A 14,929-nucleotide genomic window follows, 5' to 3' on the forward strand; every position below is an offset into this window, starting at 1 on the left:
AGAGAAAGCTAAACACCCCAGAATTTTACAAAGAGCAAAAGTTAAGAACTAAACTAAGAACATAAAACAAAGATACTGAAAAGATAAACACTTTTTTTTTTTTTTCTTTTTTTTTTTTTTTTTTTTTTTTTTTTTTTTTTTTTTTTGTTTTTTTTTTGTTTTTTTTTGTTTTGTTTTTTTGTTTTGAAGTAAAACCACATAAGTACAACCACATATGTCACCCCCCACACTTAAACTTTTGTCCGTCTCGGGCAAACCCCCACACTTAAACACAACATCACAATGAAACCAATGCTCAGTAAAACTCCAAGGTATGGAATTAATTGGTTTTTCACTTAGGCTGGTAATGCGGCTTAAGAAATAACGGATATAAAGGCTCAAAAGGGCTCACCAAGGGATAATAATATAAGGGATGGCTATCTGGCTAAAGTGGGTAAAGAAAGAAAGAATGCCTCAATCATATTCATGCATGCAAGTGAAAAATGCAGTTTCAAAAAGAATCAGAGCAAGTTCTAGAGGACAACAATCAAGAGCAGAATCACACAAGAAAGAAAAACTGGCCTACAGATTAAGACCATGTCTACAGGCTCAAAAACCTCACAAGGGTATACCAAATCATGCAATCAGCAGCACAGTATCAAGCAGCAAGTAATGCAATCCAAGAATCAAGAACTAAGCCTAAGCAGAAATTTCTATCAAACCCTGTGATTTAAGTCTACTCCATGTAACACTCAATAATAACCAGAAAGAAAAGGAAAATCTACCTATGAAAATCAAAGACTGAAATAAAGAAAGGAAAAGAAAAATGCAAATAACAGAAAGAAAAGAAAAAGAGGGAAGAAGACTCCCTGAACTCCCTAAGGAGGATAAGTAGCATCAATGAGCAGAGCCTCTGTCTCCACAGGTTGCTTCTGGGGTCCTTCATTAACAACTTTGAGGTGATGGCAAATCATTGTGCAAGTCTTCCCCATCTGCTTATCACGCAACTTTGGGGGCTTTCTTTTCTGTGTGTATTTCTTCTTCTCTTGATCCTTTCTTCCAACCTTACGCAAACTTTTCTGCATACTAAAAATAGAGGAAGAACTTTTTGGTACCCATTTCATCTTGGGTCCATGAGAGTTAGGATCAAAATCATTACCAGAATGGGGAGTCTTGCATAACTTCACATTTAGTACACATTCAGAATTAACATTAATAGGCAAGTCATAATCCACAGGTAATGCACAATCACTAATCAATTCAAAATCAACCTTATCAGCCACATCATGAATCACTTTTATGCATGAAACTGAATGATCAACCTGAACCTTAGAATGCTTCATGGAATCAAATATACTAAAATGTAAAATGCTATCACCAAATTCCATGGATAGAGTACCAGAATGAACATCTATCTTTGTCCTAGCTGTTCTCATGAAAGGCCTACCAAGTATAATTGGTGATCTATTAGTAGCAGTCTCACTCTCCATTTCTAAAATGTAGAAGTCAGCAGGAAAAATCAGATTATTAACTCTGACCAATACATCCTCAATCAAACCAGATGGGTGAATACTACTCCTGTTAGCTAATGTAACCACAATACTAGTAGCACACAAAGGACCAAGTCCAAGAGACTTATATACAGATTCAGGCATGACATTAATGGAAGCCCCTAAGTCTAGCATGCAATCATGAAAAACAGAATTGCCAATTACACAAGGAATAGTAAATGTCCCTGGATCTTGACATTTTTTAGGCATAGGCTGGATGAGTGCTGATACATTCTGACTCAGGTTAACTTGCTCATCTCCTTTCAGTCTTCTCTTGTTGGTGCACAGCTCCTTTAGAAACTTGGCATATCTCGGAATCTGCTGTATTGCATCCAGAAGAGGGATGTTCACCTCAACTTTTCGGAAGGTGTCAAGTATCTCTTTATCTCGAGCCTTTGCTGATTGCTTCTTGGACTGAGTGGCTCTCTGAGGGAAAGGCAGAGGGATATGGACATCAGATGTATCAGTGCTCTGCTTCTTGGAGCTAGTGTCACCTCCCTTAGATGACTCAACAGCAGCTTGGTTTGGCTCCTCCATTTGCTTTCCAGACCGCAGAGCAATAGCACTCACATTTCCGCTTCCTTTTGGATTTGGAACTGTTTGGGATGGAAGGGAGCTGCTGGAAGATCGGGCCTGGTTCATTGATGTCGCCAATTGCCCGATCTGTGTCTGCAAATTCTGGATTGTGGATTCTGTCCTCTGTTGAAACTCCAGATTGTTGGTGGCCATCTGTTTCATTAAGTCCTCCAAAAAAGGACCACTGACACTGTTTTGCTGCTGCACTGGTGGTTGTTGTTGTAACTGTTGAGGAGCAGGTTGCTGGAAGTTTTGTCTCTGCTGTGGAATGAACTGCTGCTTCTGTTGGTATGGAAAATTTTGTTGACTCTGCTGATATGGAACATTTTGCTGATTCTGGTTCCATTTGAGGTTTGGATGATTCTTCCAGCCAGGATTGTAAGTGTTGGAGAATGGATTACTCTGCTGCTGCTGGAACTGTGGTTTCCCAGGAAAGACTGCAGCTACTGACTGGTCTGCAGGAATGGAGCCCTCTTGTAGAGAAGGGCAAGCATCAGTGGAGTGAAAATGGTCACTGCATATGCCACATGGATTGCCGAACTGTGGAACAGAAGTCTGGACTGTCTGGGTAACTGCCAACTGTCTCACCATGGTTGCCAATTCATCAAGTCTATTTTCAATTTGCTGATTGTCAGCACTTGATGCCACTGCTGAAGGCTGGGTCGGAGTTTCTTGCACCTGGTACACAACACTGCTATTGGCTCTCGTTCCAAACTGTTGAGCATTTGCAGCCATGTTTGAGATCAACGCCTTAGCTTCATTGGGTGTTTTGTTAACAAGAACTCCTCCACTAGCAGCATCAATCAGGTTCCTATCCATATGTAGCAATCCCTCATAGAAGTAGACAATCAGCAATTGCTCCGGAATCTGGTGATGTGGACAACTTGCACAAAGTCTTTTAAACCGCTCCCAGTACTCATGCAAGTTTTCCTCATTTGCTTGTTTTATGCCACTTATCTCCTTTCTGATTGAAGTGGCTCTTGAGGACGGAAAAAACTTCTCCAAAAACAATCTGGCCATGTCATTCCAAGTTTCGATAGATGAAGGCTGAAGGTAGTACAGCCAATCCTTAGCTCCTCCATCGAGGGAAAAAGGAAAGGCTCTCAGTTTGACCTGCTCCTCATCAACTCCTTGCGGTTTCATTGTGTTGCAGACTACATGAAACTCTTTCAAATACTTATATGGATCTTCACCTGCAAGACCATGAAACTTGGGAAGCAAATGGATAAGACCAGACTTAAGTTTAAAACCAGTATCAAGATAACGAATGCAAAAAGACTGATACTTAACATCAGGTGCAGTCAATTGCCTTAAGCTTCTATTATCCATGTTTTTTTTATTGTGACCAAAACTTCCTAAATTATAACAAAACTTCCTAAATTATAAAAATAAATAAAGAATTAGGAAAAATAAAATAAAAATAAAAAACAAATAAAAATAAAAAATAAAATAAAATGAAATAAAAGGAAAGAAAGAGCAAAAAGAACCAAAATAAAAATAACAATAAAAATAAAAATAAATTAAATTAAATTAAAATAAAATAAATAAAATGAAAAAAATAAAAATAAAAGGAAACTAAATCTAACAAAATCTAATCTAACTAATCAAAATCTAACAAAATCTAATCTACTGTTAATATTCACTAATTAGAATAAAAAATATATATAGAAACAGAAACAGAAAAAAAAATCAAAATCAAAATGAAAATTGAAGATTTTTTTTTTTAGAAACAGAAACGAAAATTAAAGAAGAAGAAGATGATCAAGAATCAGAAAACGATTTAGACCGATGCAATTTCCCCGGCAACGGCGCCAAATTTGACACGAGCTGTCGAACTCGCGCAAATTAAAAATTATTTTTTAATCAGGGTTCAGAAAATTTGCAGTAAAGTGGAAACCCTGAGTCGTCTCTCAAGGAAATTGTTTTGGTTAAAATCGCTTATGAGAACAGAAAATTAAAAGGGGGGTTTTGGATTTTGATTCAATAATTAAAAAGGCAGAATATAAATTTGGAATCAAAATTCGTAATTAAAAATAACCAACCTAAGGTTTGGGTTCCATGGACGTCTTTCCTCGGATAAGAAGATATCAGAATCGTGATTGATTTGTCAATCGGATCAGAATCCTTATTTCCAATTGACAACCCTCTCTAAGCGATCGCTTAGCATTTGATCAAAGACGATGTTTCTACTCATACAATCGCAGAGTATCAGCCCGCTTGATTTAAGGTCATAGGGTCAATCAACCTAATCATCAAATCTGATGATTAATCCCTTTCCATAATCGCAATCGCGAACCTCAGATTGAATATCCACGATCGCACGATATCAATCTGAGTTGGGAAGGGAAACAAAACTGATTTGAAATAAACGCAGATCCTCAAGACTAATCCATGGAATCCATTACCCTTAGGTTGATTAAAAGGTTCTTAGCCTCGCATGGCTAAGGTAAACATGATTGAAATAAAAAGAAGAAGAAAAAGAAAAAGATGAAGAACGCTTCAGAGAAAATACTTTGATCCTCAATTTTGAAAATTACAGAATGACTACAATGTTTCCTACTCTGCCGTCATATACCCCTACCCAAAGCGGGTTAGGGTTCAGTTCTGACCGGCCCATATGTCTAAAATACGAAATAAAATACATAAAAATAAAAATAAAACTTCAGCAAAACGTGTCCGACTTGGCGCACGAAATAGACTAGCTTCCAATCCGAATTGGGCTTCGAGCTATTCATAAGAATTGTAGCCCTTTGTGTTATCTGAAAAACCCAACAAGAACGGAGTCAATCCGACAACTGTGGACCAAGATATGGCCAAAATACAGAAGTAACGTAAAGCTGAAAAATTCTGACGAAAATAAATTAAACCCAATCAAAAACTAAAAATGTAAAATAACTCAAAACATCATTATTTTATTCAAATAAATCCTAAAAATACTAATCAAGAGTAACAAATAAGTGTAATAAAATATGAGTTATCATGAAGCTCAAGGAGTAGCAGAGAGAAGGAAGAAGACTCTGAAGAAAAGGATAATGCTCAAGTGTTGAGCGCTAAAACGTCCACACATAACGTTTTAGCGCGCTGCTGCAAACTGAGGACAAAAGTTGCTGGTGAAGAGCCCTAAAATGTCCAACACTAACGTTTTAGCGCTCTGCTGTTGGAAAAGTTTCTGGTCTTGGGCGCTAAAACCTCCTGATCCAACGTTTTAGCGCTCTGATGTGAGAAAAGATTCTGGTCTCGAACGCTAAAACATCCAAGTCAAACGTTTTAGCGTTGGAATAAGTTAAAAACAGTTGGGCACTCGTCAAACATGGACGCTAAAACGCCCAATAGTGAATGTTTTAGCGCCCATATTAATTTTCAGTTGTATTTTGTAACTCTATAAAAGGAAAGGGCCTTCACATTCTCAAAAATATCCTATCCTATCTCAGATCCTCTGATCTGACACTTCATTTTCTCTGACTTTCCAAATTCTTTAGGATTAGTTCTTGTATTAGTTAGTTCTTTCTATGTAATTGTACTTGAAGATTAAAGACTCACTATCATGACTATGGAGTTTGATCTTTCTTCTTCTCTTGTTTATTCTTTAATTATGTCTGAGTAGAGTCCTTTGTAGTCTGATTCAATGGAACTCAAGTGTGAATTTATGAATGATTAATTGAATATCTTGTTTATCTCTTATGTGATTGTATGAAGTTGTCTTGATTAATTCTTTCTATCAAGGGAATAGTGTAGAACATACATGTTTACATTGTTTCTGTATTTCACAACTTCATCATCAGTGTTCTAGTAGTCAAGGGATTGATGCTAGGATTCTGATGTGATCTTAAGACCTTAGTAATTAATGCATGTATTAAGAAGGGAATCGCAAAGGGATTGGGGTTACTGATTAATGTATCAATCAGGGTAGTAAGGGATTACATCTTGATGATAAGAAAAAAGATGATCAACATCACATGGTAGATAATTCATTATAGAAATTGGTTCATCCATAAATTCATGCTTGAGGGAAATTGATATCTGACTACCTTCCCCCAATGGCTAAGCTGTCTAAAATCCCTTCCTTATGGAAGTTCCTTTCTCAGTATGTACCCAATTTTCATTGGCGCACAATGAATATAGCTTACTTAGCCAAAGAAATACAAAAAAGCTTCGGTCAAGAGTTTTGAAAATAGTTCTTTAAGAGTTTCACAGTTTATCTGTTCCACAGATAGTTCAGATCATAGCTGATAGTTTAAACATAATTATTCTCAACTGAAATCACATAGACTCGAGATTCAGTCAAGAGATAACGATTGGAACGAAGAGAAAAACACTTATATTAATTTAAAAGACAGTTTACAAAAAGAAATGGAAAATGGAGAAAGATGGGTATTTGCTCGTGAGGAGTCTTAATGGTTGTTTACAGAGAAGAGAAGAGGGGTTGTCACTTAACTACAGTTACAACTTAAAATTAAACTAAGTTACTAACTACTACTAAGAGATCTCTTCCTTTCGGACTGCAAATCCTCCAGGATTCGATGATGTTTTTGTGTGAGGGTGGTCCTATTTATAGCTGGAAGAGGAATGGCAAGACTGTAATTCTTTTGGAGCTAGTTGCTTGAATGAGGGGAGGGGACTGTGGCAGCAGAGTGTGAAGCTTGCGTGAATTGCTGAATGGAACAAGATTTGGTGATGATTAGCTGTTGTTTGCAGATCTTCCCATGTTTTGCTTCTGTTTTCAGCCAATGAGAACTCTTGATTATCTGCTCTTCACGTTTCCAGCTGCTCAGTTGGTGCACCGCCTTGCTTTTTAGAAGTCTTTAACTCTACGTTACCTGCAAAGTGTACAGAAGCGTTAAATGAATGGAGTAGGTGCATTAAATGTGTCTCAATCCGTTCCCCTTTTAATATATTTTAAAGGAATACGTTACCATCCGTTCCCCCACTGTGTTTTTGTCACAAATGTGTAAAACAAGTGATTTTCATGCTGAAGTTGCTCATCAGATGAGGGAACGTATGGTATTTTGCCATCAAAATGGGCTTAGATGGGAACGAATTTACGTCCCATCAAATACCCCAAAACTAAACTGTTGGTTGTCCTCAAACAACTCTGAAATATTGTATTGGTCTGCCCAATTTAAAAGAATAGCATAACAGAAAGGAACTTGAGCCAGTGAGCAACCATGAACTTTTCAGAAAAATGAACTACTCACCATAGTAAATAGTAAGAGGATTCTTTCCCCAGATAAGAGAAGGTTGCTGATCTTTTGTCTCACTGTCACTCACGGGTTGGTGTTTGCTCTGTCCATTCCTGGATGTGATTCTTTAGAACTTGCCTTTCTGTTGCGTTTCTATGAAGTACAGTTGTCTTCCGATCCAAGGATTCTTTGATGGGTAACTGTATGGAAATGTGTAAGAAGTGGTGGTCTGATTTGTGGGATCAAGGAACATTTAGCTTTTGTGCCTTTGAACTTGGACTTTTTCTGTTTTGAGGGAACACTTTTTCTTGAACCTTTTTCCCCCTTTGGAGGAAGGTTTTCTGGTTTTTCTTGAATTCTTTTGAATTGTTGTTCCCATTTTTCTTTGTTTTTCTTTTGTACTTTTTTTGTTCATTGTTGAGTACGTTCCTTGTTCTTTCTGATTGACCAGATGGTGTATGATGGAGGTAAGGTGAGTGTGAGATTCTGTTTTGATCCTTGACAGCATAATTCATCTGTCTTTAGCAGTACTTGCAACATTAAGGCAAGCTGAGAAGTTTCATTGTGGTTACACCTCAGGAACGCTCTCAGAAGTAGATGTTTGGCATTTTTCCGTTCCTTACTAGTTTGAGTTAACATAGATCAACTTCTTTAAAAAATCTGAGGATTAAATTCCCTACACTGTTTCTATTTTCAAGTACTCAAAGAAAGAACAAGCATGATTAGTCAGTGACTTTGTGTTTCATGTATGTTAGTTAATCCAAAATAATTGGGTAGTCTTAATACTATAACTGAAATGCATGCATATACCAAACAATTTGATCAAAAAAGGGTCTTTTCTATTTCAGAAAGATTAATTACAAGGGAACAGAAAGAAACTAAATTAAAAACACAATTGAAAACAAACTAAGCTAAGATAAATAGGAGGGTTTCTCCTTTTCATTGTGGAGGTCTCCTGTCCCAAGGGTTCCTCTTTACATCTTCAGCTTTTTTGGCTTTATAATCTTCCTCCTGGGTTAATGGTTTTCTCCTGAGTAGGTGGTGTTCACCGGCAAGTATACCAATCGCACAAGTAATATAATAGTAAGTAAAGTATCGTCTCCACAGGGATTGAGTCGAATATCAATTAATTGTTCTTTTTAAGAATGGAAGAGTTCAAAGGTTGTGACAAATATTGTCGAATTTTGTGAAATTGAAAACTGAAAATAAAGACTTGTTTTTATAATTTTTCTGTAATGAAGAATAAAATTAAGAATTGATGTTTTGAAAATATGAGAGAAATATTGTAGCTAGAGCGCACTCACCTTATGATCCTTACTTCTTACTTTGGATTGATTTACAATATTTATTTATAAAATTACTTGGATAAATTATTATCTAAAATAATTAGTTAAATCTCAATCCCTTGGCAATTTAACCCTTTAATCTCAATTGGAATCCTAATCCCTTAGCAACCCCTCATGAAAATTAAGCGATGAACTCTATAATTTAGGCATCCGCAATTCAATACACATTTATTCCTAGCATGCATACGAACCGTTATCCTACCCCCTTTCAGGATAAAAACCCCAATATTCCTATCTAGGGTTCTAACCCTCAAACTATTATCAACTATTAGAGTTATCAATTCTAATAAAGAAAATATAAAATACGAACAGGGTAGAGATAAAGATAATTATATAAACGAGCAATTATAAATCAATCCGCGTAATAAGGGTTCACATAGGGTTTGTGACCCTAACTACAATAAAAAGTAACTAGCCAAGCATAATCATGGCTAAAAATTCAATAATCGATAAAAGCATAAAATTAAAGAGAAAGAGAAGAAAAGAAACTTGATCTTCAGATTCCTCTCGTAGCACCACCGTCGTCTCTCTCAGTAGAATAGGTCTGGATACCGAATTTTGTCTTGAGGATCCTATTTATAAGTCTCCTTTATTCTTCCAAAAATACCCTTCAGACAACGCGGTGTTTCTTTCCCGCAAACCGACGCCAAGTTACTGTGACATTACTTTCTTCATGACCTTGGCGCTAGATGGCATGGAACATGGCGCCATTTTTCTTGAGTTTGGCGCCACTTAGCCTGGTGGCGCTAGTTTGCGCCATTCTGGCGCTAACTACCGCCAATTCTCTCGCATTTATACTATGCAACATGACGCTAACTTGCGCCACTGTGGTGCCAAGTTTCGCCATTTCTCTGGACTTTGGCCTATGCGACATGATGCAACATGGAACTTTCCTGTGTGTGAAGTCGCGTCAACAGGCTTTGTATAATTTGTAATTTTCACTCTTTTTACCTGTAAAAACACAACCAAAAGGTGAAAAATATTATTGAAAAGGAAGAATCAATATAATTAGCAAATATATATTTAAATTGCTCTAGTATTACTCAATTCTTATCAATTTTAACACAGAAATTCACACTTGCCAGAGGCACATCAGTAGGTCTTGCAATATGCGGACTTCATTTACAGGGAGCCATTTTTCAGCATCCTTCAGTAGATCGCTGATGATTGCAACCAGGGATTTGATGGTGGAGCTCATCATGGTTCTGCCAGTGCGGTAGTGGTTGACTTGCTTCTCAACACCCAGTAATCTCATTTCCAACTCATAGATTCTCCTCTCCAGATATGTTCCAAAGGCCCTGATGGCTTCTTTGGTTTCCTTACGTTCTTCAGCTTGTTAGGAGACGAGCCTGTTGAGTAAGAGCTCTGCTGTGTGGTTGCGCAGAGAGTTGGAAAGGATTAGGGAGTTAGCTGCTTTAGCAATTTCTCCTTGGACTGCTTGGAATGTTGATTCATAGGATGCAGCACTGGCTTCCTTGATGGCTACTTTTATGGTGCTGAGCTATTGTTCTCTCTCCTCCTTCTGCTGTTGTTGGAAAGTGTTGAAGGCAGATGAGAGCTGTGTCAGCTCGTCCCTTAGAGCTTTCAGCTCTTCATTAGTGCTTGTTATATAAGGTTGGGGAACGGACTTCTTGGCTGGCAACCATTTTTCTAATTTCTCCCCCAACATTTCAAAGATCTCAGCAATCCCAATTTAGGATCTTTTCCTGGCTGAGATGGGGATTGCTGTTGTGAGGGAGGAGGGTGGTTGCCTCTTCTGCTGGATGTTGCCAGTAGCAGAAGGTATGACAGGTGTTGGGTTGGGCTCATCCACTGGTGGTCTGGATGAGGAGGGCATGGCTTCAGCTTGTCCCTCCATCAGTGGAGGAATTGCCATCCCTTCTTCTTCTGCCAAAGCTCTGGCAAGAGCTTCGTCCCCAGATGTATCGGGACGGATGACAGGAAATGATAGAGGGACCCCAGATTGATTTGCCTGGGGATTGTTGGCTTTGCTTTCTTTTTAGAGGGTTCTATCAGAATCCTTTTTCCTCTGTCATTTTTCTTCTGTGGCTGAGCCTCTTGCTCAGCCACTGATGTGTCTGCAGCAGATGTTGCTTCTTTGTCTTTCTGTCCCTCTCCTTGTTGTTTCCTAGAAGAGTGTTGTGGGGTGATTTGTTGTGGTGGAGAGTGAACAGGTGGTGGGGATGGAATGTCAGAAAATGTAGAGTCTGAGCTGCTTGGGGACGTCTCTTTTGCAGGCTGGTTTTGGTGCTGACTTCCTTCCAATCTTCAGCCTTTTTGCTAAAGGCTCACTCTCCTCCTCCTGGTCAGAGAGGGTGATAGGCTTTGCAGAGGATGCTCCTTCTGGCCTATTGCTGTTGAGGACCCTCTTTATCCTCTGACTTGAACGTTCTCCCTTTTTTGGGGGAGGTTTGGCAGGAGATTTCTTCTTGCCCTGTTTTCCATCAGTAGCTTCAGGGGCTTCCTTCTTCACCTTGGTGGGAGGAGGGACTGTTCTCCTTGCCGGAACGTGTGAAGAAGAGGAGGATTATGAAGGAGTGGACTTGGTGGTCTTCTTCTGAGAGGCCACAAGTGTTTCCTTCTCATCATCACTGGTAGGGAAGCGTTGGAGATTCGCAGGGATATGTCGATCGGTGGTAATGTAGGTGCTCCTAAGACCATTCCAGGTCTTCGCATCAATGATGGATGCCACCCTTGTGCTATCATCAGGGTGTTCCTCTACACCAGCTTTCCTGTAGAACTTGGTGATGAGGCAGGGGAAGAAGACCTTGGTCTTCTTGATGTCCCTCTTCAAGCTGTTGTAGGTGAGGGTTACTACATCAAAATGGATGTGCTTGATGATGCAGTAAATTTGAACTTGAAGTCCCCAACTAGCAGAGGCTTCATGAGAGGTGGGGGTAATGTTGGAGTTGGCAAAAAGTGCCCAGAATCTGGATATGTCCCTCATGCTACCCTTGCACAGGGACCCTTTATAGTAGTTGGGATTGTCCAAAGCTACTGTTAGCTTCAGATCCTTCTGAAATGTGTACTCCCCCTACTGTCCAAGTACTCCTTGTACGGACAGTTAGTAACGGTGGGGAGGTGGAGTACTTCTCGGACATCGACAGGGGAAAATGACACTTGTTTTCCCCTTACTATTACCACGTCAGGGGTATCTTTCTTCAGCTTCCTCGTCTAGTATAGGAATTCTCCTACCCATTCTAGATTTAACTCGCGGTCCTCAGTGGCAAAGAGCAGCCACTTGAGTTTGACCAGTGATTCCTTCACGAATGGAGGCAGAACCACTTTGTCTTGATGCAAAGAAATGTTCCTTTCTGGGTACAAAACGATGGTGGATTCAGTGAGCTCTGGCTCTTCGCCTCGATTGGCTACAGGAGTCACTTCAAATGAAAGCTTAGTCATTTTGTTCAGAAAGGGAGTTAGGGCACAAATGCAGGAGGGATAAAAGGGTTCTGAGTTGAATGGAAGTAGTAGAACTTGAAGAAATCAGAGACCGAGTTTAAATAGACAGTGGGAGAGAAAATGAAAGGTTTATGGGACGTGGCAGTTGAAGATGGGAGATTGAAGAGGTAGTGGAATGGGGACGTTACAGAACGAGTGGTCAGCAGTTACTGACCAGTAACTGATGGGATGAGTGTGAGAAGATGGAATGGTTTAGGTCAGGACGTGGGAGAGAGGGAAATGAAAGGGTGCAGTTGTCTTAATGGATGAGAAGACAGTTGCTTTTCTACGCGCGTTTTCAAGATTTGCAATGAATACAAATAGATATGGCTGCGTATCTTTCTAAGTGACTCAGCAGGGACAGGTGTCCCAGTCACTCTTGCCACCTAACCCAGGGAACGTTCCCTTTGTCTTTTCCTAACTAATAAATAAATAATTAAACTGAAATAAATAACAAGTAAACATGCAACAATGACTACGAAATAAGGAAAAGGGAACATACTAACCTATCACCTATTATTTAATAAATCTAAATGAACTTGTAACAAAACATATAATTATATATATATATATATATTTTATTGGGATTGTGTGGTCAGGGATCACCCCAAAACTACGTTCCTGGAACGAAACGTACTTTATTTGGACTTTTTGGAGAGGAACATCAGACGTTCCCTCCTTTTTGGGAGCTTTGTGGTTATGGATAACCACCCCAAAACTTTGCTCTTTGTTAGAGAGAAAATGTATCTACTGGGTTGCCTCCCAGTCAGCGCTTAGTTTAATGTCTTTAGCTAGACATGGTACTTACCTCTCAAGGGATTTCAAAAATGGTTGAGGGGACCTCAGTATCCCCTGGAAGTGATCCTGGTGTTCTAGTTTGAAGGTTGGCAGCAATCTGCCCCAGATGGGACTCAATGTTCCTGACCACTGCATCATTCCTGGTGACATATTCCTTGACATAATTTTCCAAGGTGTTGATGCGTTGGTCATCTCTGTGGAACGGAACGTAGTTGTTTCTTCTTTGTTCAAACGTTCCACTGCTGCTACCTTGCTGATACTACTGCTGATTCTTGTTTAATGGTCTCTAGTTAATGTTCTTATTGCTAAAAGTTTCTGCATAACACACCAATGCAGTGGATGGGCAGCCTGTTGAGTCATGAAGGTCTCCACAGGCTGAGCATGGTTCTGTTTCAGTTGCTGTGAGTTGTAAGACTTCCATCCTTGGTGCTGCTTGGTCAGCTCTCAGGTTCTTCACTTCATTCATGAGTGATGCCAGCTGGGCTTCCATGGCTGTTTGTTTATCCAGTTCTAGCATGTTTGGCTTCCTTACTGGGCTCACTCTGTCTATTGGCAATTGGAGACATCTTTCAGCAGTCCTTTCAATGATTTCGTACCTTGATTCAAGTGTTCCTGTAAAGAAATATCCTCCTGCAACAAAATCTAAGTGAGATTGAGAAGTATGGTCAAGTCCCTTATAGAAAGATTGTAACACTCCCCAACTCTCTACCCCATGGTTTGGACATTTTCTTATGATGTCCTTATATCTCTCCCATGCTTCATAGAGATTTTCTCTATATAACATTCTGAAGTTAGAGATTTCAGCTCTAACATCAGCTTGTCAAGACATTGGGAGAAACCTCTCTATGAACTTGTTAGAGAGTTCTTCCCATGTGTGGATTGATCCAGGGATGAGAGTTTTCATCCATGTTTTAGCTTTTAAGCCCAAGGAGTGAGGGAACAACCTCATCCTCATGCTCTCCTCTGTTACACCCTCATCTTTAAAATTATCACAAATATCTTGGAATGTTGTGAGGTGTGTAAGGATCTTCTGCAGGGAGTTCATTGAAGACCCTTGTTTCCCTAATCATGTGGAACATGATAGCTTTTAGTTCGAAATTTGGTGCTACAGGGGGAAGGATTACTCCCCTATTTGGTCTGTTCCTGAAAGAAGCAGCCAAAGTTCTGAAGTTCTGTTCAGGGGGAACCTCTTCATTGTTATTATTGTGATCAGCCATGTTTTTAGAAAATTCTTCCATGAGGTTCCTTCTTCTCCTATGGAGTGTACGTTCTGGCTCAGGATTAAAGAGAAACTCAGGTACTTCAATGGAGTGGTCAGAGTTTGTTTCAAACTCTTCACTTATAAACCAATAGCAGAGGGTATATATACACACAACAAATTCAGTGATAAAGAGAAAACAATGATAAGAACAACAGTTAGTGTTTCTATCCCCGGCAACGGCGCCAAAAACTTGTTGGGTGGTTTGCTGATGGTGGAAAAATATAAGTTCTGATAGGGGACGTTCCTCTGTTCTTGCAGAACACAGATTCATCCCTTAGTTCCAACCCAAGTGCGCAAGTGCACGCATCAAGTAATAAAGGGAGTATTATTGCCCAAATTATTGTTCCCACGAGGATAGAGTGCTAATTATTGTTTTATCACTGTTTATAAATAATGAAAATGAGAAGAAAAGTTAGTAAATGATTTGTCTGGTCAAACGTTCCCTACTGTCTTGACAACATTCCTCAGGAACAGTAGGTTCAATCTGATGGCAAACAGTTGCTCGCTGCGTTATGGATGTGATCCTTCCTGTTTAGAAGAAGGTGAGATAATAATCATTGGAGTTTTTATAAGTACTAAATAAAATAAAATAAAAACTACTAAAATAGAAATAACTATAATCAAGAGACAACATGGTGGTGGTTAAAACAGTTTAACAGAAGGAACAGATTCACTGCTTCACTCTTAAAGGGGTTGTTTTCTCTGCTCAAGACTTAGAACCTTTTGGCTTTGTTCCAGTTTCTTTGCCTGCCAACTCTGATTCCTCAACTCATGGTCTAGATGGCTCACAATTTTCCA

At 39.2% G+C, this 14,929-nt stretch overlaps 1 protein-coding gene and 1 non-coding gene across 2 annotated transcripts; one reads left to right on the forward strand and one right to left on the reverse strand.

Moving 5' to 3' along the window:
- Nucleotides 1-857: 857 nt before the first annotated feature.
- On the reverse strand, nt 858-3,434 carry LOC133305754 (uncharacterized). The gene is made up of 3 exons (XM_061505996.1): nt 2,163-3,434; nt 1,769-2,069; nt 858-1,657 (listed from the first exon to the last, which is right to left on the reverse strand). Exons 1-3 carry the CDS (start codon nt 3,432-3,434, stop codon nt 858-860), a joined length of 2,373 nt encoding a protein of 790 aa, XP_061361980.1.
- A 10,143-nt stretch (nt 3,435-13,577) lies between these two features.
- Nucleotides 13,578-13,684, forward strand: LOC133305756 (small nucleolar RNA R71). The gene has a single exon (XR_009750807.1). It is a non-coding gene; the product is annotated as a small nucleolar RNA R71 (small nucleolar RNA).
- Nucleotides 13,685-14,929: the final 1,245 nt, after the last annotated feature.

This window comes from Gastrolobium bilobum, unplaced genomic scaffold (genome assembly GCF_033153095.1).
Source record: "Gastrolobium bilobum isolate Gb01-03AN ecotype WA unplaced genomic scaffold, APGP_CSIRO_Gbil_v1 utg52713, whole genome shotgun sequence".
Lineage (NCBI taxonomy): Eukaryota > Viridiplantae > Streptophyta > Magnoliopsida > Fabales > Fabaceae > Gastrolobium > Gastrolobium bilobum.